This window comes from Pongo abelii, chromosome 17 (assembly GCF_028885655.2).
Source record: "Pongo abelii isolate AG06213 chromosome 17, NHGRI_mPonAbe1-v2.0_pri, whole genome shotgun sequence".
NCBI lineage: Eukaryota > Metazoa > Chordata > Mammalia > Primates > Hominidae > Pongo > Pongo abelii.
This window is the reverse complement of record NC_072002.2, coordinates 47,047,178-47,070,222: the sequence shown is the minus strand read 5'-3', so window position 1 is coordinate 47,070,222 and position 23,045 is coordinate 47,047,178. Positions and strand designations below refer to the sequence as shown.

Genomic DNA, 23,045 nt, shown 5'->3' with positions numbered 1-23,045 from the left:
TAAGATGTTTCAGGCAAGCCAGAGCTTTGGGGGCGGGCGTGGGGGTGCTGCCGGGGGAGGGAGCGCGAGGGAGGGTAGGGTCCACCTGGAACGGGATGGTAAAGTGAGTCGAAAGGAGCCCAGTCCGGTATAAATAGGAAGCCGGCGATCCAGGACCGGCGCCAGGCAGGGCAGAGTGAGCCGCAGTGGAAGGGGCAGGTCCGGCGGGATCCCTCTGAGCCGGGCGGCGGTGGCGGCGGCTCTCCCGGGCGGGCGGGCGCGCGGGCGGGATGCAAGCAGAGGGTCCCTTTCTGTTCAGCCCTGGAAGGTGCAATTACAGGTTAAGGACCTGGCGTATCGATTTCGCCTCGCCTCCCCCACCCTGCCCTCCTCTGCCTAGATGCGGGCGGCTCAGACTTTTTACAGAAGTAGTTCCAGGGCCGGGGAAGTGGGGGTGCCCGAGTGGGGGGCCGCTGGGGGCTCTACCGAGGGGGTCAGAAGGGAGCTGCGGCTGCCGGCGACGATGCTGGGTGGGGCGCAGAGACCCCGCACCCCACTGCTCCCCCGCCCCCCCGCTCGTTCGACAGCCCCCACCCCTCCCCCAACACCTGCCTTCTAACTTGAACTTCTTATAGTTACTGTAGTTAAAGAGACTGCGCCTGGTGCCCGGGAGGGAAAACCGTGCACACGAATCCCTCCCGGCCTCCAGGCCTCCCGGCTCCCCCTCCAAACGCGTCCTCGCAGCCCCACTTCCTCCCCCGGGGTCCTCGGTGCCGCCCCGCACTGGAAGGGGAGATAGATGCCTGAACTTCCGCGCTTTGAAATGAGCGAGACGGGGGAGAGGGGGCCACCGGGTGAGGGTGGCGGTGGTGGAAGGATTCCCCTGCCAGGTTTAAAGGCATCTCTGGAAAATTAGCCAAACTGAGTGGTGACGGGGAAGCCAACAGTTTGCGAAGCAGGGAAGCGGGCAGGGCCAGGGTGAGGGAAATGAGCTCGAATTGATAAGGACAGCTCCCGCCTCTGCCGAGTCCACTGAGCGGGACCTCACCGCGCTCCGCTGCACTTTCCCGGGAGAAGAAAGGGCTTTATCTCCTCCCTCAGACTATTAGCCTAGGAGTTTCTCGGGGCAGCATGGATAATCGAAAGGGGTCCCAGCTTTTGGAGAGCTAAGATTCGCCCACCCTACGCGCTTGTCGGGCCCCTGTTCCTACCCCCTCCCCCAAACTGGGCCAACTGCGAAAAGCAAAGCTTCCGGCACAAGTTGACCTGGAACCTTCGCCGTCGGTCGCCTCTGAGCTTTCAGGGCACCCCTGGCTCCCCACTTCCCGGCCTTTCCCTTCGTCTGGCTCGGCATGGACACGAGCCCACGAGGTGCCTCGGCCTCAGCCGCCACTTTGCCGTCGCTGCTGCCACCGCTGTTGCTGCCAACAGCCGAGCTGAGGTGGTTTTAGGAAAGTGAGGGACGAAGTGTGTGGGAGTGGCGAGAGAAGCCGCAGGGAGCAGAACCGGCGCCGGGACCCCAGACAGGGCCCTTCTGGTGGCGCTCACGGATCCAGCGTCTTCGGACTTTCCTCCTAGGGTCGGGGTCCGGAGCGCGCCAGGAGGGAGCCAAGCTGAGCCTTGATTCTTGTTCTTCGCCCTTCCCTCCCCTCCACACCCTTCCCCACCCCGACCACACCCCACCCCCTCCACCACCCTGCTCCCCTCCCTCCCATCCCCCACCCCGTCTGCCAGGTTGGAGGAGGGTTTAAAGCCAGGTGCGCCGAGTCAGCTCGCCATGTCCAGATCCGGGGACAGGACCTCCACCTTCGACCCCAGCCACAGCGACAACCTGCTGCACGGCCTCAACCTGCTGTGGAGGAAGCAGCTGTTTTGCGACGTGACCCTGACGGCCCAGGGCCAGCAGTTCCACTGCCACAAGGCCGTGCTGGCCTCCTGCTCCCAGTACTTCCGATCGCTCTTCTCCAGCCACCCCCCTCTCGGGGGAGGGGTCGGCGGCCAGGACGGCCTGGGGGCCCCCAAGGACCAGCAGCAGCCTCCGCAGCAGCAGCAGCCGTCACAGCAGCAGCAGCCGCCGCCGCAGGAGGAGCCCGGGACTCCTTCTTCCTCCCCCGACGACAAGCTGCTGACCAGCCCCCGGGCCATCAACAACCTGGTGCTGCAGGGCTGTTCGTCCATCGGGCTGCGCCTGGTGCTCGAGTACCTCTACACGGCCAACGTGACCCTGTCCCTGGACACGGTGGAGGAGGTGCTGTCGGTCAGCAAGATCCTGCACATCCCCCAGGTCACCAAGCTCTGCGTGCAGTTCCTCAACGACCAGATCTCGGTGCAGAACTACAAGCAGGTGTGCAAGATCGCCGCGCTGCACGGCCTGGAGGAGACCAAGAAGCTGGCCAACAAGTACCTGGTGGAAGATGTGCTGCTGCTCAACTTCGAGGAGATGCGCGCCCTGCTGGACTCGCTGCCGCCCCCCGTGGAGTCGGAGCTGGCGCTCTTCCAGATGTCCGTGCTGTGGCTGGAGCACGACCGCGAGACCCGCATGCAGTATGCGCCTGACCTCATGAAGCGCCTCCGCTTCGCCCTCATCCCGGCCCCGGAGCTGGTGGAGCGGGTCCAGTCAGTGGATTTCATGCGAACCGACCCGGTCTGCCAGAAGCTGCTGCTGGACGCCATGAACTACCACCTGATGCCCTTCAGGCAGCACTGCAGGCAGAGCCTGGCCAGCAGGTAGGAGACAACAAAGAGGAGGCGGGGGAGGGGGGGTAGAGCCAGAGAGGCCGTAGGGAGGGGAGGGGGCAGGGAGGAGAGGAGAGATGGGTGGGCTGGGCGGGTGGCTCTGGCAGGATGAAAACAAACGCAAACAATTCAGAGTGTGTGGGGAAAGTTGATTTCAGAGTCCCTGAAAGGTCAATAGGGAATTGGCCTAACAGCATCCCTGAGCGCTCCAAAGCCGAGGTTCTAGATATCCCCAGAGCAATAAACATGGGAATTGTGGACTCAGACTGAAATTGACAGGCAGGTGGGGCCAAAGGCCAGGACAGTTAGAAGTGTAGCTTTGGAAGTCTCTCTAAGCCAGCTCTCCCTACAAATCTTAAGATGGGCTTGCTCAAGAAAAAGATCCTGTGGTGAGGAATGCCCACCCCACCGCTCCTCAGTTCTGCCTTGGGTGAGCAGAAGAGCCCAGGCGATGCTTGCAAAGGAAGGCTTTCATGGTCTTGCTGTCACACACTCAAGTTGTTTCTTCATGACTGGGATCTGCTCCCTGTCGATGTCAGAGCTCCAAGATGCTTTGTCTATTAGGGTCACTATTGCAGATGCTGGTATCATGTGCCCAGGCAAACTTTTCTATGTTGTGGAAAGCCTTTCCTTTTCACTTTTAAAGGAGAGTAAAACAAGAGATTTCAGGGTGATGGGGTGAATCTTGCCTAGCAACTCCCATTTCTGAGAAGAGTGCAGTTGAAAATTGGAATGGGGGAGTGGAGAGGCTTCCAGCTCCAGTTGGTCTGTGTGCCTGCTCACCAGTGACAAAGAAGTTGGAGAGTTGTTGCTGCTTCTGTTGTTGCTAGTTAGAAATGTGGCTGTGTGTGTTGCAAGTAGGATTTCAGGGGAGAGAGAAATGATGCCTTTTAAAAATGCTGCTGAGATAAAAAGGCTGTAGGAATTGACAATAGTGTTTTATTGGCTCCAATTTTAAAACCATTTTTAATGAGCCCTAGCAAAGGGTTTCTTTCTCTTTTTAGAAAAGAGAAACAGTATCCTCTCAGTTTCTCATGATAAAACATCATGATTCCAGATGCCAGGCTACTCCAGCCTAACCACCAAAGTGTTACAAAGTGTAGCAAAGTACATGGTTTGAAAATCTAGCAGGGCATTTTCTCAATCAGAATGATATCTAAAGGATGGGGCCCACCTTGTGTAGCCTTATAGAATTAAATGGGGTGTGTGTGTGTGTGTGTGTGTGTGTGTGTGTTTCATTATGTTTCCACCAGACCTAGGTAACTAAAGTTTAAAGAAATGGAAGATATTCTCTACACTTTTTTAGGCAGCTCTAAAGGAGAGGCCAACAGGAGGCATGAGAAATCTTGAACTTGTAACAAAACCCTGTAAATTCATTTTTCTAACATCCGTGGGAGATGAGTTAATGAATCGTGTTGTCAAAAGATGATAATAGGACAATAGAAGAAACCAGAATCCAAATCCCCGTGTGCTTTTAACAGTGAGCACAAGAGGCCAATGAGGAAAAAAACATGAAACGTATTTTTATTTTATTGGAATTTTTCGTTTGTCTGAAGATCCAAATGGCAAACTCAGGGTGATGGCCGATGGGCCTTGGTGATTAATATTCTGTCATTTAAATTTTTATCACTTTTAAATGACCTACGAGTATACTTCATTTAGCATATATCATACATAGTCAATAATTCAGACAACACAGTTATAGTTCTGAACATACATTTACTCATACTTTTAAAAATATGTATAACACGGTATAAATTCAGAAACCCAGAGGAATAATAAAATTAAGATTTAACTTATTCTAAGAGTAATTTTGGCAGAGGAGCTTTACAAATTTGATCCAGTAAATAATTTCTGAAGCCCTCAATGCACTTTTATCTAACAGGTATGTCCTCAGATTCAATGTTAGAAGAGTTGACTTTCAAAATGCAAAATCCATTTCCCACTTTAGTCAAGATCCAGCACACCAGCTAGTGCCTGCTGGCTCTGTCCTGGTGGATGGCTGAGATACCAGGCTGCCTGGCTCCGTGACGACACCTTCCAGCTTCACTGGGCCACATCATTTGAAGGATATGTAGTGGTGTCTGACCACTGAATGCTTACAAGTGTCATGGATGCTGCAAGAATCTGATACTTCTGCAGTAGAAAGAAAACTCTATTTTCTTTTAAAAGAGAAAGATACAGAAAAGCAAATAGTTCATTCGAACCTATCATTGACCTCAAAATAATATAATTTAGGTTTTATTCCTTTATTAGTAAATGTAGCATTTTGAATTTTACAGACTAATTACATTATTTTAATTTTAATTCATAGGAAGAATGCCAAAATAACCATGAAGTTCCTAACTTTAAAGTAGACAGAAATGCTGTAAGTTGCAACCAACAATATTAAATCAGCCCATTTATTATAGCATCAGTGTAATATAAAAATGTTCCCTTAGCCTTATGTGTCATTTAACAGGGGGATAAATGTGTTAACCAATTGTTTTTGAGATTACATCACTTTCATTGAAGACAATTGAATAGAAGGACCTTGTATTTATTACTTTTTATCCACCTGTAGTTTTTAAACTCTAAATATAAAAGAGTTTCTTAAATTCAGAGAGGGAGATGAAAATGTAAAATTGACCAGTCTTTTGGAATAAGTACAAAGTATAAGCAAATAAATAACTTCAAAAGAGAATTTACTTGTTTAAGAGTATATTATCTATAGAAAGTAGAGATATTAATATAATCATAATTTAAGCATTTTAAAGATTGTTAATTTTGAATTTTTATTAAGTCTAGAAAAGTAAAGGAACCCAAGTATAAAAACTTTATACAAATACTCAAATTAATATAAAATGTTCCCTCCTGTTGCTTGGTTTTTCTTAGTATACCAGTTGCACTCAAATTCATATTCCATTTTACCAAACTTAACATAAGGACAATAAGTAAAATAAGAAACTTGTCACTCTGTATTCAAAAACACACATAAGTAATTTAAGATGACAGGACTTGACAAAGGATCTAAAGTTTCAGTTAGACAGGAAGAATAAGTTTTAGTGATCTATTGCACCAGCAACATGACCACAGTTAGTAAAAAAGTATTATATATTTCAAAATTGCTAAAATAGTAGATTTGAAACATTCTCAACACAAAAAAATGATAAAGAGGTGAGGTGATGGATAGATTAAATCAGCTTGATTTAATCTTTCTACAAGTCGATATTAACATCATCTAAAGCATGAAAATTTAGTTTCACAAAGTGACATGATATGCAGTGTTTAGTACATTAAATGTAAATAACAGAAGACATAGTCTAAATTTAGCTTAAGTAACCCAAATAGTTTCTTTTTATTTGCAGTTTGAAATTTTAATGTATAATTTAGCAATTATCCCAAATAAATCAAATTGGACTAGATATTAATTAACTGGATAAAATTAACTAACGTTTTACATTTTCATTGCATCTCACACAGTGTAACAAATACATGCTTATTAAAAGTTGAATGAATTAAGATTATGAAATAAGAAAGGTTCAATGTTGTACTTCATCAATACATTAATCTGCATTACTATTGCACATAACAAAAGTTTACTGAACCTTCTCCAAGAAAACACCTGTAATAGAAATACATTCATGAAAGTAATCATATTTTTTAAACATTTAACAACTAGCTATTACGTCCCGTGTAGGGTTCCATATCAAAGTGTAGTTTTAAAGAAATTATATTTTATAAACAACAGGAGACTACCTAAGATTTCATTTACTACAAAACATAGTCTATTTATAGATTTCTCATAAATTAATGTAAAAATCTATTTAAACATCAAGGGTACTAATTATCTATCTGCTAAAATGACTTGCAATAATTAAAATGCCATTACATTTCCTAATATACAGTTTTGATTCTTGGCTTTGGTGCTTAGAAAGTGTTTCATTAAATGTAGGACAATATTTTCTGTTGGTTCTCTTTCTAAGAACTGAGTAATAACCTTAACAAAGCAAACTAATCTTGTATCCATGCATTCTCTAAATTGTTACTTCCCTTTCTATCAATTTGATGCCCCCAGATTAAAAATTGTTAGGTAGTTAAATTTTGTATCAGAAATTATTCAACCATTCAGAATACAATTTGTTTATTATCTGAAACAGGACCATTGATTACAAAATTACATCAACCGGTATGGGAGTCAAATAGTTACATCCTACAATCAGAAGGCAATTAAAAAGGATACTAATGCAGTGTATTTAAATAGAGGACTTACTGTTAAAAGTGGACATTTTCCAGTTTTAATTCATGCTTGTATTTTTACCATTTTTATGAACATGAGGTTCACTCATTACCTTAGCTAATTCTAAGTATCCCAATTTTCTTAACTTAAAAAACAGTAAAAAATGTGTTACCTTATTTACAACTGCTACTGTGTAACAGGTGATGTTGATGCACTTCACAAACATTACTTAATCGAATTCTCATAACAGCCCAAGGTATGGGTCCTATCATTAGCCTCATATAGATACAAAACTGATGCACAGAGAAGTTAAGCATTGCTCCATAATTGCACAGCTGAACCCAGGCAGTGTGTGGCAAGTCTGTGTTGTCATTCACAGTGTGCTGTTTTTTACTGTCACTCCCCAAATGCTAGCCTGGCTGAAATCTAGTAATTGACTGAAGAGCTATATGTACACTTAAGACTTTTCTTTTAAAAAGAAACTTGTGAGGGTTAAATATTAATGTATCTGACTTAAAAAAAAATTAGGAGAGTTGTTTTTCCAGGCCAGGGGTTAGCAATTTTTTTCTATAAAAAGCAACACAGTGTTTATTTTTGGCTTTGGGGTCACAAGGTCTCTGTTGCAACTACACTACTCTTCACCTGTAGTGCAAAAACGCAACTGACAGTACATAAATGAATGGGCATTGCTGTGTTACAGTAAAACTGCATTTGTGGGCACTGAAATTTCATGTAATTTTCACATCATGAAATATTATTCTTTTAATTTTTTCAACCACTTAAAAACATAAAAGACATTCTTAGTTTTCAGGCTATACAAAAATATAAAAATAGGACGTGGACTGGATTTATACTGTGAGCCACGGTTTGCCAGCCCATGTACTAGGCACTTGGGATATATCAGTGAAGAAAATGGACAAAAACAATTTACCCTTATTCTAGTGGAAAAAATCCCCATTAGTCTTCATCCTTCCATTTGGAAAGAACTCAAGTCTAAATAATTCTACCGTGCTAAGTTAGAAGTTAATTTTTCCAGAATATGACTTAAGGATTTGAATAGTGATCCTCGGAAGCTAAATAGTGATTAATTAAAACAATGGATGAGTTTCTCATTTTTTCAAGCATACTGGATATAAAACCTCCTAATGTAGAATGGTCATCATTATTCAGAAGAGGCTTAAATATTGTTTATATGATATTTTAATCATTTCGAGTAGGAAATCAAAGTAGGCGAGTATATTTAACACACTATTTTTCTGAGATTAACGGGCACATATTCAGCAACCTAATCTAAACTAAATGAACATGTGAACAATTATTTTTCTAAGTGTCAATCTGTATCTCCAGCTGCTTTGATCAAAGGGCATGTGTTATCAGGATTCCTGACTTATGAGTGGATCAACTGGATTGAGTATAGATCCTGCCTGCCTTCTGCAAAGTGAACAACCTCTGGAGGAATACTTACCCCATTGTAGGTTTGTCTTATGCATCTGTCTCAGACCCCAATAGACAGTGACTTCTCTGAATATTTGTAACCAAAGCACTTAACTCAAGTGCCTGACCTTGATCCAAAAATGTGAGTTCGTTATAAATTGCTATTGGTCTTAAATATAATTGAGATAGACACTTAAGGTTGGTGCAGTATAGTGTGAATCAACAAAGCTAATGTGCAATAAAAATATAGGTAATTTTAAAGATGATTACACACATGCAAACATACACAAAACCTGTTGTTGGCCAATAATAATAGTAGCTATCACTGACTGAGCAATTACCACAAGCTTGACTTATCACTTACAGTGTTTCTAATCTTTACAGCACCCTTTCAGCCTTTTTAAAGATGAGAAAACTGGGACTCAGAGAAGATAAGTAATTTACCCAATTATCTGAATAGTGTTGAGTCAGAGGTCCTTATCACCAGGGAAATAACCCTGCCATTATGAGTGTATATTGGCGATGTGGCATTTACAAAAGACAAACTCTTATCTACACCTTCCACTTCTGTTTTACCACACCACAAAAGTCATTAAAAGTTCCTGCCATCTAACTCTTCTTCAGGTCACTCAACCAATGAAGAATGAGGGAAAGACATTAGAAAGCCAGAATTCTATCCTTCTGGTCTACAGCACTTAATTATTAGTTCTGAATTAAGGGGCTAAATAATAAGTTGCTGAGATTTGGCACTATAATATTGACTTACTAAAAATAGAATTAGCCAATGCACTTTAAATAAAGAAAAGAAAGAAAAATAAGAATTTTCTGTTTAACTATGAAAAAAAACCCAAAACCTTGAAGCTTGAATTTGAACCAAAAGTTGGTTTCCCTGGATTTCTGTGCACTGAAGTACTAGAGGGGTGTCAGATTTGTTTTTGTGATAGTAAAACACTATTCATGTTGGTGATACTTTCAGGTGATTAAATAACCAGGTAGAAGTTGGAATTATAAAAATACCTGTATATTTTAATAACATAAAATAAGACCTCTCTAACTGAAAATTTATTCTGTTTATATTTTGTTTCAAGAAAATCATTTTAACAATTGTTAGATCATAAATGTTTGTCTTCTCTCATTCATTTAGAATTCAGAAAATATGTTCATTTTCCATGTCCTTTCCATTGATTTCCAAGATAATTCACAATACAGGCATTACTAATGATGATTTCTTTAAATTAAAACAAAAAAAACCCACTATTTTGATATGGGTAGGAGGATGACTTAACCAGAGAAAGGCTATCTGTTGTAATATAGATGATAGAATGAGTGTGCTCATTTTACTGTAAATACCAGAGAGGTTTATCTATTCACAAATAATAATGCAAACAGGATTAGAACTATTTGCAACATTAGAAGTAAAGCAGAAAGGTACTATGGAATGCCTACCATAAAAAGAGAAAATAAATTATAGGGTAATGAGAAAAAGAAGAAAAACAAGAAGTAATAAAAATGCAAGGAAATAAGGGGTATCAAACAACTTACTAAGAATGTGAACTATCTGAAAAAGAAAGAAAAAGAAGATGAGCAAGAAATTTCTAAAGACTGGAAATTAGGTGTTCAACATTTACAAATCAAGATAAGTACAAATCAAGAAACATTTAAATCACGGCTTACCCAACCTTATATAATTTAGAGTTATAGACAGAGTTCCATTAAAAAGAAAAAAAAAGTCAGTCCTCAAAAGAAAGAAAATATTTTCACAAGAAAAAAATGTCCATCATGGTACCTTACCGCCTATAATTCCGTTCGGTTCAATAACTGTGTATATGTAATCTGAGTTAATAAGATTTTTTTTTGTTTTTTTTTTAAACCCATTGTTGTGCTAGGTAATGCAGTAGTTTCAGAAGTGTCCGAGTTCAAAGGGGACAACCCATTATGTGAATATAAGGAGATAAACATATAACTGCATTCGTTGCAAAATCATCTTAATTCCCATGTAGTCTGACCTGGCAAAAGACCTGAGAAGCAAGGAGAACTTCAGGACCTCTGACAGCTTTCTAAATGCGGGCCCATGACTGTGTCACACTGATAGTGGAAACTTGGAGTGATGCATTGCAATTTACTACGAATCAGAAGTTGTGCTATGGAATATCCCCCACATTTGTATTGAACATATATGGTACATCAAGCTCTGAGCTAAGTTCTGAGATATAGAGTTGAACAAGACAGACACATTTCTGACTGCATGCAATTTACAGTAAAAAGAGAAAGAGTAAATAGTAACACAAAATAATCACACTGGCAATACATAACCTACAAGAGAAAAGTGTCATGGGCTGGGACACCCTTATAACAGACAGCTGTAACCTTATCCGAGTGACTGGAGAAGACTTTCTCTGCAGCAAAGGTATAAGATGAGCCTTGAAAGATGAGCCATTCTAAGTAATGGGCCTGGGGAGATGGCAAAATATGCAATTGGAGAGGCAAAGCTGAGAGAAGACCACCTGCAAAACTCCTGGGCAGAAAAGAGCTTGGCACCTTCCAGGAACTAAAAAAAAAAAAGGTTGTGTGGCTACATTTGTGGCAAGAGGGGTTGTCCAAATCATACAGGAAGTTGTAGGCCCTGCTAAGGATTATTTACTACATACATTTTAAAATGGAAAAATCAGCATGTTTTTCAGTTGAACTGAAAAAAGAAGTAATACTATTGTGGAAACACTGCTGCCTTTGAAATCATAAACCTAAATGAGTGGCCTGGCTCCACGTTAGCCGAGTCCTGCAGCAGTAAAATGGGTTAATAATTATAGTTCTAAATACTTACCAGCATTTGTAGAAAGATCAGCTGAGATTGTAGAAAAACTAAACATAAAATGCTGTTTTAAGTTTGTATATTATTAATTTTAAAAGACATATTTAGCAAAATTTACCTGAATGCACTTTTGCCTATCAAAAAATCACTAGGACATATTCATGATATCACTGATAGCACAGAAATAGTCAGAGACTGTTAACACCAGAGGAATGAAGTTGGAGGGAACCAAAGGTGAAACCAAGGGCATCAGAAGGAAGTGGGAACATTAGAATTTTCGACAGCTCTCAGCAATTTATATTTCATTCTTCAAAAGGAAAATGATGGCCGGTTGAGTTATAAATGTCTTTCATTTCTTCCTTTCATAGAAGAGAGTTCCTCTTCTTTTTAATCTCATAAACTTAAGCTTAGAGACTTTCTTTTCTGCTGCTCCCAAAGCCTTTCACATGCATATGTCTGGCTTCTTTGCTCCCAGAGCGCCTGTGAGGGGGTTGGTAAATTGCACCTGTGTGGGGACTCTGAACTTCCTCAGAGCTCAGCTGGGCCACCGTATGGAGACTGGCTCACTGGAGGCTGCAGAGAAGTGAACTGAAGAATTACAGTCGGTTTCACTTCCCTGCCTTATGGGCCTTCAGGTGCCTCTGAAGACAGACGAGGCCAGGGAAATGGAGAGGAGGAGGAAGAAAGAAAGCAATATCTGAGAAAAGTCCTTGAAAATGTAGAGGCATTGTTGAAAAATATGGAAAGATGGATGTGCGTGTGTGTGTGTCTTTGTGTGTGTACATAGTCCAATCACATATTGTTGGGTGCTACCTTCAAATTTTCTATAGAGTGATTTCTGAGATGTGTGTTTTTGTTGTTGTTGTTTTTTATTTTTTATTATTATACTTTAAGTTTTAGGGTACGTGTGCACAATGTGCAGGTTAGTTACATATGTATACATGTGCCATGCTGGTGTGCTGCACCCATTAACTCGTCATTTAGCATTAGGTATATCTCCTAATGCTATCCCTCCCACCTCCCCCCACCCCACGAGATGTGTTTTTTATCAGATAAAGGTCTATTTTGAATGTCAGGGTCAGGATGGGATGGTCCACAGTTCACAATCTGGTGCTAAGTGAGGAATTATTAGGCTGGAGGGTCAATTTGTCACCAAAAAGAAAAGAGTCATATTTGTAAATACTTCTTAAAACAAAACAACAGATGGCCGTTTGGCTCTGATTTTGATCACCCCTCAAAACCAACCACATCAGAGCATCCTGTGCAAAACGATGGGGTTAAAAAAGGGAATGTAAACCTGTGAGTCAGAGAGGGAAACTTTGAAGGAAACACTTTAATGCTATCAGGTGTACACTAGGCCCTCACCATTTTCTATTTCATGTGCATTAACAGGAGTTCACTGATACAGTGAGAGATCCCAGTCAGTATGGGTGTATTACAGAGGCAGAAGTGTGTGCCCAGTAGCACAGATGAATTTGGTGGATTGGTTACTATAGCAACTGTACCACCATTGTCAGTGGCAATTCCTGTAATCTCCCTCTCCTAAGGTTTCATAAGCATTCACTCCAAAATGACGAGAGAGAAAGAGAGAGACAAGGTTATAATGCAGATATCTTAAACAGCTGTATTGTGTAGTAATTAAGACCTGAAAGTTAGACAAATGCTAGTTTAAATCTCACCTCTACTACTTACAAGCTGCTTCTCCTTGGGTAATTTACTTAACCAATTTTCAGATGCCTTACCTATAAAATGCACATCATAATACCCACTTCATTAGAGCAATTCTAATAATAGTGTATGTACATCACTTAGTATAGTGCCTGGCTATACATATTCAATGATTGATAGCTTGGATTCTTATAGGAATAGTTCCATTTATATATACTTGCCTTTCTTTTCACTTGTTAGGACTTCCACTTCCATACAAAATGTTTAGAGTTGGATTTCCACAACGTGAGTACTGACACTATTCTGATAATGATTATGCTTCTGCTGAAGCATTATCCATTTTAGTCATCATTTTAAGTTCATGTTCATTTTATCCACCTTTGAGTGATATATAGATCCCAAGCCAATCCTGGAATTTTATTCCATCCTTTTGATCTATTCATGCAATCAGAAAATTTAGAAAACCCATGGTAGATTCACATTGAGCAGCTTTATTGAGATGTAATTAATATACTATACAATTCACCCACTTAAAGAATATAATTCAATGGTTTTCAGTATATTCACAGAGTTGTGTGGCCATCACCACAATTTTAGAACATTTTAATCATTTCCTCCCCCAAAAACCCATATCTGTTAGCAATCACCAATCATTCCCTCACCACCACCATCATCCGCCCCACTTTCAGCCCTAGGTAACCACTAATCTACTTTCTGTCACCAGAGATTTGCCTATTCTGGACATTTCATATAAATAGAATCATACAATATGTGGGTTTTTTTGATTGGCTTCTTTCATGTAGTGTATTTGCAAGGTTCATCTATGTTGTCACAGGTAATAGTAATTCATTTATTTTTATGGCTGAATAATATTCCATTGTACAGATAAACTACATTTTGTTGTTTATCCATAACGTGTGAGTTGTTTCCACTCTTTGCTATTATGAATAATGCTGCCCTGAGCATTCCTATACAAGTTTTTGTATGGACATATGTTTTCATTTCTCTTGGGTATGCATATACCTAGGAGTGGGAATGCTGCCTCATATGTTAATTCAGTTAATATTAAACAAATATTTAACCTTTTGAGGAACTGCCAGATGGCTTTTCAAAGCAGCTGCACCATTTTACATTCACACCAGCAGTTTATGACAGTTCCAGTTGCTCCACATCTTCACCAATACTCATCTGTCTTTTTCATTATAACCATCTTAATAGATGTGAAGTAGTATCTCATGGTGGTTTGCATTCCCCTAATGGCTAGTCATGTTGAGCATCTTTTCATGTGCTTATTGGCCACTTGCATATCTATTTTGAAAAATGTCTCTGGGCCTGGTGGTGCATGCTTATAGTTCCAGATACTCAGAGGCTTAGGCAGGAAAACTGCTTGAACCCAGGAGTTTGAGGCTGCAGTGAGCTATGATCGGTCCACTGCACTCCAGCCTGGGCAATAGAGCGAGACACCATCTCTAAAAACAAAAAAACAAAAAACAAAAAAAATACAAAAGAGAGAGAGAGAGAGATGTCTATTCAAATTCTTTGGCCATTTTTTTTACTTGTGCTATGTGTCTGTTTATGATTAAGTTATAAATATCCTGTAAGCATCGTAGGACTTCTTATGATACCTAGATCACAGCTGGGGCTACCTTCTGCAGGAATAGGTTATACTATTTGCAAAAATGAAAAGAAAATACATGCAGATGTACAGTGCAAAATTCTCTAGATGCTTTTATATGACACTTATGACTGTTATTAAAAATCTTGGTATTTGGTGTGGCAGAGAAAAATATCTGTGATTGATTTTGGTATTTTTTTTTCCTCTTCATGTGATCATTTTAGCTTTGTTGACTTGGGCATCATATTTCTTAAATGATATTCTGGACTTGGATAAGCAAATCTTTCATTTCAAGGAAAATATTTTCATTACTCGAGTTATTTACTTAAATTTTCTTAAAGACACATAAGAAATATTTTTTTCAAGCAATGTTAATACAATAATTATTTTAGAAAATAAGGTGAAATTGTTTTGACTTCCAAGACATGATAACTGATAAGAAGCACTATAGAAGAAGAAGTACTGCATGTCAAAAGAAAACAAAACAAAAAAACAGCAGCTCTCAGTTTAAAACGTTCCTTGTGGGGATCAGCAGGAAACAGCAAAGCACGGGATTTTCAGTCATGGCTGAGATTCAATGGAGGGCTTCACCACACATATCACCAAGTGGATTCCGACACGGAAAAGCTAAATTTATCATGAGAATAACTTATCCAGTTTCATCTTTCCTTTGCTACAGTCTCCTGGCAGTTTTCCTTAGGGACAAAAACTGCTGCTACTGCTACTCTTGAAGAGAAATTACTTTTACTACTCTTAGTAAGTTGGGTACTGTTACTTCATTGTCGCTTCTAGTGTGTGGATATGGAAGACTGGCCAACAAATTGTTTCTTGGGCTTAATGTTTATGCTGCTGGATAGAACAATTTCTATTTTGATTATGTATCTTCATGAACAATCAAATTCTTGCTTTCTCTGAAAAGATTTACATCTTTGATACATAAGAAAGAAGACTGAGCCACTATGACAGCTCTGAGTGCAAGATGGTAGGGATCATAGTGTGGGTTTCTTTATATTTCAGGGAGACAAGGTATTATCAAAAGTATGTGATAATTTCACAGGTTTTAGAATGCATTTTCAACAAATCCCAAGAATGCAGAAAACCTCTAGAAATTAGTCACATGTTTTTGTCTTTAGAAGATATCTTCTTCTCTTGGCAGAAGTTCTAGTCATGTAGAGAAGGTATCTAATTCTAGACAGTCACTTCAGAACACCTAGAATCCTGACAAACTTCAGTTGGCATTCTTGTATTCAAAATTGAAAAGAGAAAATAGACATGCAATGCAAAACTGAAATATTTAAACACCACCCTTGAGGCACTTAAATAAATTCAAGATTTGGGATTTTTCCAGGGTTAAGGAGCAGCAAATGAAACGAACAGCAAGTAGTCTAGGTAAAAATCTATCCCAGGAAAAGGGACACCTCTTGTGCAGGAAAGAGCCCCTCAAGCCTTCCATCAGTTTAATCAAACTGACAGTCCAACTTCCAGGAAACAGTCATTCTTTTGACCTATTAAGAGAAGGAATAATCTCACCTTAGAAAGGTTTTTTTGGAAAGTGTTTCACATTTGCATGTGTGTGTGTGTGTGTGTGTGTGTGTGTGAAGGAATCTCTAAACCCTAAAGTCTCCAAGTGCCTTAACAAAAATTTATTGTCTCCAATTTCTGGTGGTTGGAAGTTCAAGACCAAGGTGCCAGCAGGGTTGATTTCTGCGGAGCCTCTCTTCCTGGTTTGTAGACAGCTGCCTTCCTGCTGTATCCCCATATGGCCTTTTCTCTGTGCTTACATGCAGAGAAAGATCTGGTGTTTCTTCCTCTTCTTATAAGGACACCAGTCATATTGGATCAGGGCCTCACCCTTATGATCTCATTTAACCTTAATTACCTCCTTAAAAGCTCTATCTCCAAATATAGTCACTTTCGGGGTTAGGGCCTCAACACATGAATTTGGAGGGAACACAGTTTAGTCCATAACAAAGCCAAGTTTAAGACACAAAATTAGAAAACAGGGAAATTAACTGAAATGTTGCTTTTCAACTAGATCCATACAAGCAAAGTTATCTAGGCAGTTGAACAGTTATCCAAGTCAGCAGTGTATAAATAGCTCTTCCAGTAACGTAAAGCTAGTAGAGAAAAAAAAACTTCAGATCCTTTTTCCTCAATTCCAGAAGATCTTGCCTAGACCAGTAGCTTTTTAAAGAATCAACCATAGAGTTTTTAACAAAATAAATCTTCCATAGCTCCACCCCAGAGATTCTAAATGAATTGATCTGAAAGGAGGTCCCAAGAACCTGCATGTTTAGCAAGCATCATAGGTAGTTTTGCTACCAGTAGATTTTGGACCACATTTTGAAAATCATGGAACTAAACAAATAATTGCTTCTGTTTTTTGAATTTGCTACATGTCTATAAAAGATAGGAGAAAATACTGATAGTGATTTCTTAAAAGATAGGGAAAAATTTTTGCAAAATTAAAAGAAATTTCATTAATTGATATGAGAAAAAGGGAAATGAGTCATAGGGAAAGTTGCTGTAATTACCAAATTCTAGGGGATTTATTTCCTAGAGATGAAATTTGGGTCCCTACCACACTAGAGAATTTACACTAGAGAATAATTCAAGCCACACAGTATAGCATCCACAATTCAGCCTCAGAGAATATGGTAAACTTTTCAGAATAATTTGTTGCTGCATGTCAAAGATCTGATAATGAAAAGAATATTGCTCCAGATTAGCTGATTGGGTGGGTCTCAGAGGCTTCTGTGAATGCCCTTTCCAGTAGGGGATGACCTTGGAGGGCTTCCTAGACACCACGGAGAACTAGGGTTCATTGTGGCACCATAGTCCCTCGAGGGTTGGTGATACAGCAAAGAACAGAAAGAACTGGCTCCCTACAAGGAGGGAGAGGAAAAGCAGAGGAAGATAAGAGATTCCATTTCACCCACAGCAGCAGGGTGTCCCTAAGCAGGATTCCACAAGCCACATCTCATTGTCTCCTCAGCACACATACCCGCCATGGCCTGCCTCCCTCCCTTGCTGCAGATCTACCCAAAAATAAGGATAATCTTCTTCTTTATCTTTACCCCAGGATGATTTCATAGCATTTTTCTTACCCTAAAAATAAATGTTGAGTCCTTTTAGAAGGAATCCGCTGAAACTCCCTTCTTGAAAATGGACACTTACTTGTTACGATGAATATTCCGGGAGAAGCCTGGAGAAATCTATCTTGTTACTAACTTTTCTGACTATCTCCCTGCATGGCCACTCCTGCAGTGACTCTCCAACTGGAAACAGCCTGGTTGGCAGGAGGCTGGCTCCAGTTCCTCCAAAAGAGCCTCACAGTTTCCCCACAAGGAACCTCTCCCTGGAGTTAGAGTAATGAATGAAATTGGACTTTAGATCGGGAGGCTGTTGTCCCTCTCAGCATCATCTTGAATGGCTGAACTCCTTTCTTCACAATGTCAGGTTGCTGTCAAAATATTCATTTCTACCATTATGTCTCACTCTCTCAGATACATAATTTTAGTGGAAAGATGTTGCATCCTTCTGAACTTGAATTTTCATTATTATTTTGTGACCTTGGTGTCTTTCTGCACTTTTTCTTCTGCAGCAGGTGCCAAAGTTTCCTTAGGTCAAAAAATCACTCTTATCTCTTCCAAAAGCCAGCCAGATGGGAGAGAGGAAGAAAAAGACAGGACAAAGTCTCAGTAATGACATTGGCTCTCAGGAGGCAGCATAGTCTAATAATTGGGCTTTATTAGGAGTTTAAATGCAGGCATTACTTACGAGTCCATCACTAGCCTGAGAGTGATGCTTTATCTCCTTTCGTCACTAGGCTATACAGAGCTTGAATGGCTCCACTGTGACAGGCTGCACAGAACTGCATCCCTCTTGAACAAAGAGAAGCGCTTTCTCCTGTCACACACATATTGGTTGTCCCCACCAGCTTGCTCAGTAGCAAGCATCTGTGCTAGAGAGCAGCAGGACCCTACATCCCACTTGCAGGCAGGAGGATTAGTCCGAAAGCTAATGCTTGCCACGCAACTTCCTCACAGGGATGTGGGGAGGATTAATGAGATGCTATTTCCATTGCAATTTATGCTCTTCAGAAGAAAGGTGCTAAGTACTAGGTATTAGAATTAGGGATTATATAGGTAATCAAGCAAAGAAGATATTCAACTGCTCCTAGTTACTAAAGGAAGCTTTAATCTGGGAAGTGGAGAAGGAGGGGGAAATGCAGTGAGTATAAACTTGGCTGGAAGCCATTGTCCCTCATGAAGCAAAGGGCCAAGAATGAAGTGTCAAGTGCTATGTATAATATAAAGATAAACTCGTCCTGATCCTTGGGGCTTATGAGTTAAGCCTTGGGTGGTGGGGGTGGGCTACATTTCATGGATTCAGATAAAGGTCTTAAGACTTTTTTGTTATATCTGCCTCTGCCATCACCAGCCAGTCTGCAAGTTTGGTGCCTAGAGGAATGTGGCGAAAGCATAAGCCAACTACCCTAACTGCATGCTAGAGGACACAGTAACATTCTGGAAGAATTGTGGAGGACCCATGTGAGCCACATGGGCGGGATGAGAAGTGAAGGGGTGGGAAGATGGCTAATCAAAATTGCAATGTGTAAAGCAACAGCCAACAAAGATGTTGATCTTCACATGGTCACACAGACAGGAAGTGGCAGAGTTGGAATGTAACAGGTTTTCAGAGCTTCAGATATTAAAGTCCTGGTTTCTTCCATTTCTTATAGTGCGTCCCCAAGTGGGATTTATCTGCCACTGGTAGAATGTGAGACAATTTCAGATGGTACACAAGAAATCATTTTAACATTTATAATAATTAGGTATTTTATACTTTAATGTATGTTAGAGATAAAATAATTAACCCATGAAGCCCATGATTTAGTAAATATAATTGCTTGGAACCATGGTTCTCAATACTGGTTGCATCTTATTAATAGAATCACTGAGAAAGCTTAAAAGACATACACACACACACACACACACACACACACACACACACAAATGATGCTGGGTCCCATCCCAGATCATTGAATCAGAATCCCTGAGAAGTTCTGATAGCTTATAAAAGTTCCCACATTGGGAACCACTACAATAGCCTGGGATTTTTAAGGAAGATTTTTTGAAGTGAGCAGTTTTAAATGAAATATTTAGTAAATAATTTCCAAGTGTGTGGCTATGGCAAAAATAATGAAAGTCCTCTGTTGTACTGATAACTGAAGTTTGGTAAACATTGTACTCTATCATGGTAGACTCCTATTCTATAGAAGTTCTTTAGGTTCTAGACCTAAAGAACAAAGATAAGCAGAGACATCCAAAGAAAAATGATGAATGTGATACTGTAACAAGAGAAAGTTCATTATTTGGACATGCTCAGACAGGGATAAAAGGTGGAGGGTCTAGGGCAGTACATAGTAAAAACAGCAGCTTAGATTTGGGAGTTGGTTGATATGAATGTCCTTTTCCCAATATATGGCTCTCTGAGTCTTCCACCCTGTGGTTCAGAAATATGCTTTTTCCTTTTTCCCCATTGCCTTTTGACACCTCCACCCCACTGACTGAACCTTGAAACAAGTAAGGAAAAAAAAAGAATATAAAGAATCTATAACATCCTCCTGGATAGTGGGATTTTGTAATCCCACTGATCCTTGGGGCTTATGGGGCTTTTAGTCTGCCCACCTATTCCTTCTTTGTTGTTGTTATTTGTTTGTTTGTTTTGTTTTGTTTTTTTGAGATGGAGTCTCACTCTGTCACCCAGGCTGGAGTGCAGTGACGTGTCCTCAGCTCACGGCAACCTCCACCTCCCAAGTTCAAGTGATTCTCCCGCCTCAGCCTCTTGAGTAGCTGGGATTACAGGCACATGCCACAACCCCCAGCTAATTTTTGTATTTTTAGTAGAGATGGGGTTTCACCATGTTGGGCAGGCTGATCTCGAGCTGCTGACCTCAAGTGATCTACCCACCTTGGCCTCCCAAAGTGCTGGGATTACAGGCATGAGACACTACGTCGGACTCTATTCCTTCTTTTATTCATCATATCTTCATTTACACAACAAGCATTTATTGAGCACCTACTATGTAGTAAGTTCTTCTTGCTTTTAAGTATAGTCAGAATTTTTTTCAATGAGCATGTATTATCTTTATGATATGATCAAACAAATCTTAAAAGTTACTTCCATCTTAGGAAAACTAAATAATAGGCACGTGACTGACCATTCTCCAGTCATCACATAGCCAGACTCCGTGCGTGAGGAAGAGGGGGAGCCCGAAGTCAGACTCTGGGAAGTAAGGCATTTTCAGCCATACCTGAGAGCCACAGAAGAGTTGTGTGAGAAAACCCTGGAGATGTTTCTTGTGTGAAATGGAGGAAAATAAAACCCATCCTGCAGCACTGGAAAAGCTGCCTAAGCCCCTTTTCCTCTAGTCTTTCATCTGTTAAATGGGGATAATGATACTTTGTGTTTACCTACCTCCGAGAGGCATTATCAGGTCTATTTAAAGGCTCTTCCGATGAATGCTGCTGTGTAATTACCAAGAACAGCTATGATAAAGAAACCTAAATACAACAGCAAATCAGCTGGAACAAACTCTCAAAGGAGTTTACTTCGCTGGAAAATTTTAAGAGAAGGGTAGCAGCTCTCCTTGGGGGAGTTTTGGGTACCATTCTGGCTGGAAGTTTAGGGAAGGCTAGCTGCCTTTCAACGCCTCCTTCTGGCCAGGCCAATTACTTGGAGTAGAGGGATCTACCTCTGTTTACTTCCTCCCCACGATCTGAGCAGTTTCCATCTGAAATTCCCCTTTCACATTTTTCCGGATCTGGACTCACAAACTCTTTTATCCCCCAAATGAAATTCCAGGAAGACATTTACTAATAGGAGATAAAAAGAGAGAAAGGAAAGAGAGGTTATAATAAGATAGGTAATTGGGAATTCAATGGTTTTTAAGAAGAGGACTGATGTAATTGGTTACTAATGTTTGGCTTTGCTAAAATTCATTTGACAAAATATGTAGTGTAGATGGGGGTGGGGGTCAGAAAGCAGGGCTACCACTTTACAACAGCACAAGGGAGAACCAACCCAGCTGAATCCAGCTGATGGCAGCTCAGCTGGAATGAAGAGAAAGATTTAAGAAATATTACAGCTCTAGAAACTATAGAATATAGCAACAAAATGGAATAGTCAAGGATACCATGAAATTCAGTGACTTGAATATCCTAAGATTTGGTGACTACCCTAACAGAGGCAGCTGGCAGCGAAGAGAGTAAGTAGATTATATTTTATGAATGAGATCTGAGTCAATACCATTGTAGGAAGTCCAGTGGTTTTATATTTTTGTTAAACTTGCTTATGCAATCAAAGTTCTGGCTATTTATATACAGTGTAACATATGGTATCTGCAAGGCTTCTAAGCAATAAAAACTCCAAAATTCCAAAGATGAGTTTTCAAATGAGTACTTTGTAAAGTTAATAATTACACATAATAATAATAGCTATCATTTATCAATTTTGAACTATATAAATATTTTATTCCTATGTAACCCAGATTTTAGCTGGAGGTGTAACAGATCTGGTAAAGAAATTGCTATGAATCCCTATAATCCTATGGCCTGTGGAAAACCAAAACTATTTTGCTATGGTCTAAATGTTTGGGTCTGCCCCTTAAAAATTCATACCTTGAAACCCTAATCACCAGTAAGATAGTATTTGGATATGGGACCTTTGGGAGGTAATTAGGTCATGATGGTGGAACCCTCATGATGGAATTAGTGACTTATAAGAAGAGAGAGGAGAGCACACACATGTGCTCTCCTCTCTCTCTCTCTCTCTCTCTGTCTCTCTCTCTCTCTCTCTCATTGCCCCCCTCACCATATGAGAACAGAAACGGGAAGTGGGCCCTCACTAGGAACAGAATCTACCAGCACTCTGATCTTGCACTTTTCAGCCTCCAAAACTATGAGAAATAATTTTCTGTTGTTCAAGCCACGCAGTCTATGGTATTTTTGTTATCGCAGCCTGAACTGACTCACACACCCATCCTCATGTCTGTGAGTCCCTGGAGCTTGTGTTTTCCTGGCCTTTTCTACCTCCCAAATCACTCCCATATATTGCTGCTGTACCACCAGATGTGAAAATGCCCATTTACTGCTTTTACGCAATACTAAGCTATCATGAGTTTAGTAAAGTCCACTGAAATTGGGAGGACATGGGAAAGAGTCAAAACTTCTTTCCATTTTCCACAGCCCCTTCCTACTGGATTATGTTGAAAGTATCAATATTTCCCCCTTCAGTATGCAGAGACATTCATCTTTCAAGGTGTCAGCAGCACAAAGGGCCTTTCATTTGCTGGAGGGACTGGCTCGACAGAGTGGCTTTGGTTACAAGTAGAAGGCATTTATTTTGCTATTACACCTAAATGACTTTATTTAACCCTTACAACATTCTTGTAAGAGGATACCATTATTCCCACTTTACAGATGAAGCAACTGAGGCTTAGAGTCAGCCCAAGGAGATAAACATAAGAAAAGGTAGAGGATTTAAATCCAGGTCCAATGACTCTTAACTTATAATTAACC

The 23,045-nt window shown here is 40.7% G+C and overlaps 1 protein-coding gene across 3 annotated transcripts in view; it reads left to right on the top strand.

The window, feature by feature from the left end:
* The window catches only part of KLHL14 (kelch like family member 14), a 103,722-nt gene that overhangs the window by 781 nt on the left and 79,896 nt on the right, over positions 1-23,045 (top strand). For 2 of the 3 annotated variants that reach the window (XM_024235967.3, XM_054537774.2), the window contains exon 2: positions 1,714-2,706. In XM_024235967.3, the coding sequence (XP_024091735.1) occupies positions 1,757-2,706 (950 nt within the window). In that variant the 5' untranslated portion in view covers positions 1,714-1,756. Of the gene's footprint in view, positions 1-102; positions 199-1,713; positions 2,707-23,045 lie in introns of those variants that run through there. The other variant, XM_054537775.2, reaches the window with a different exon arrangement.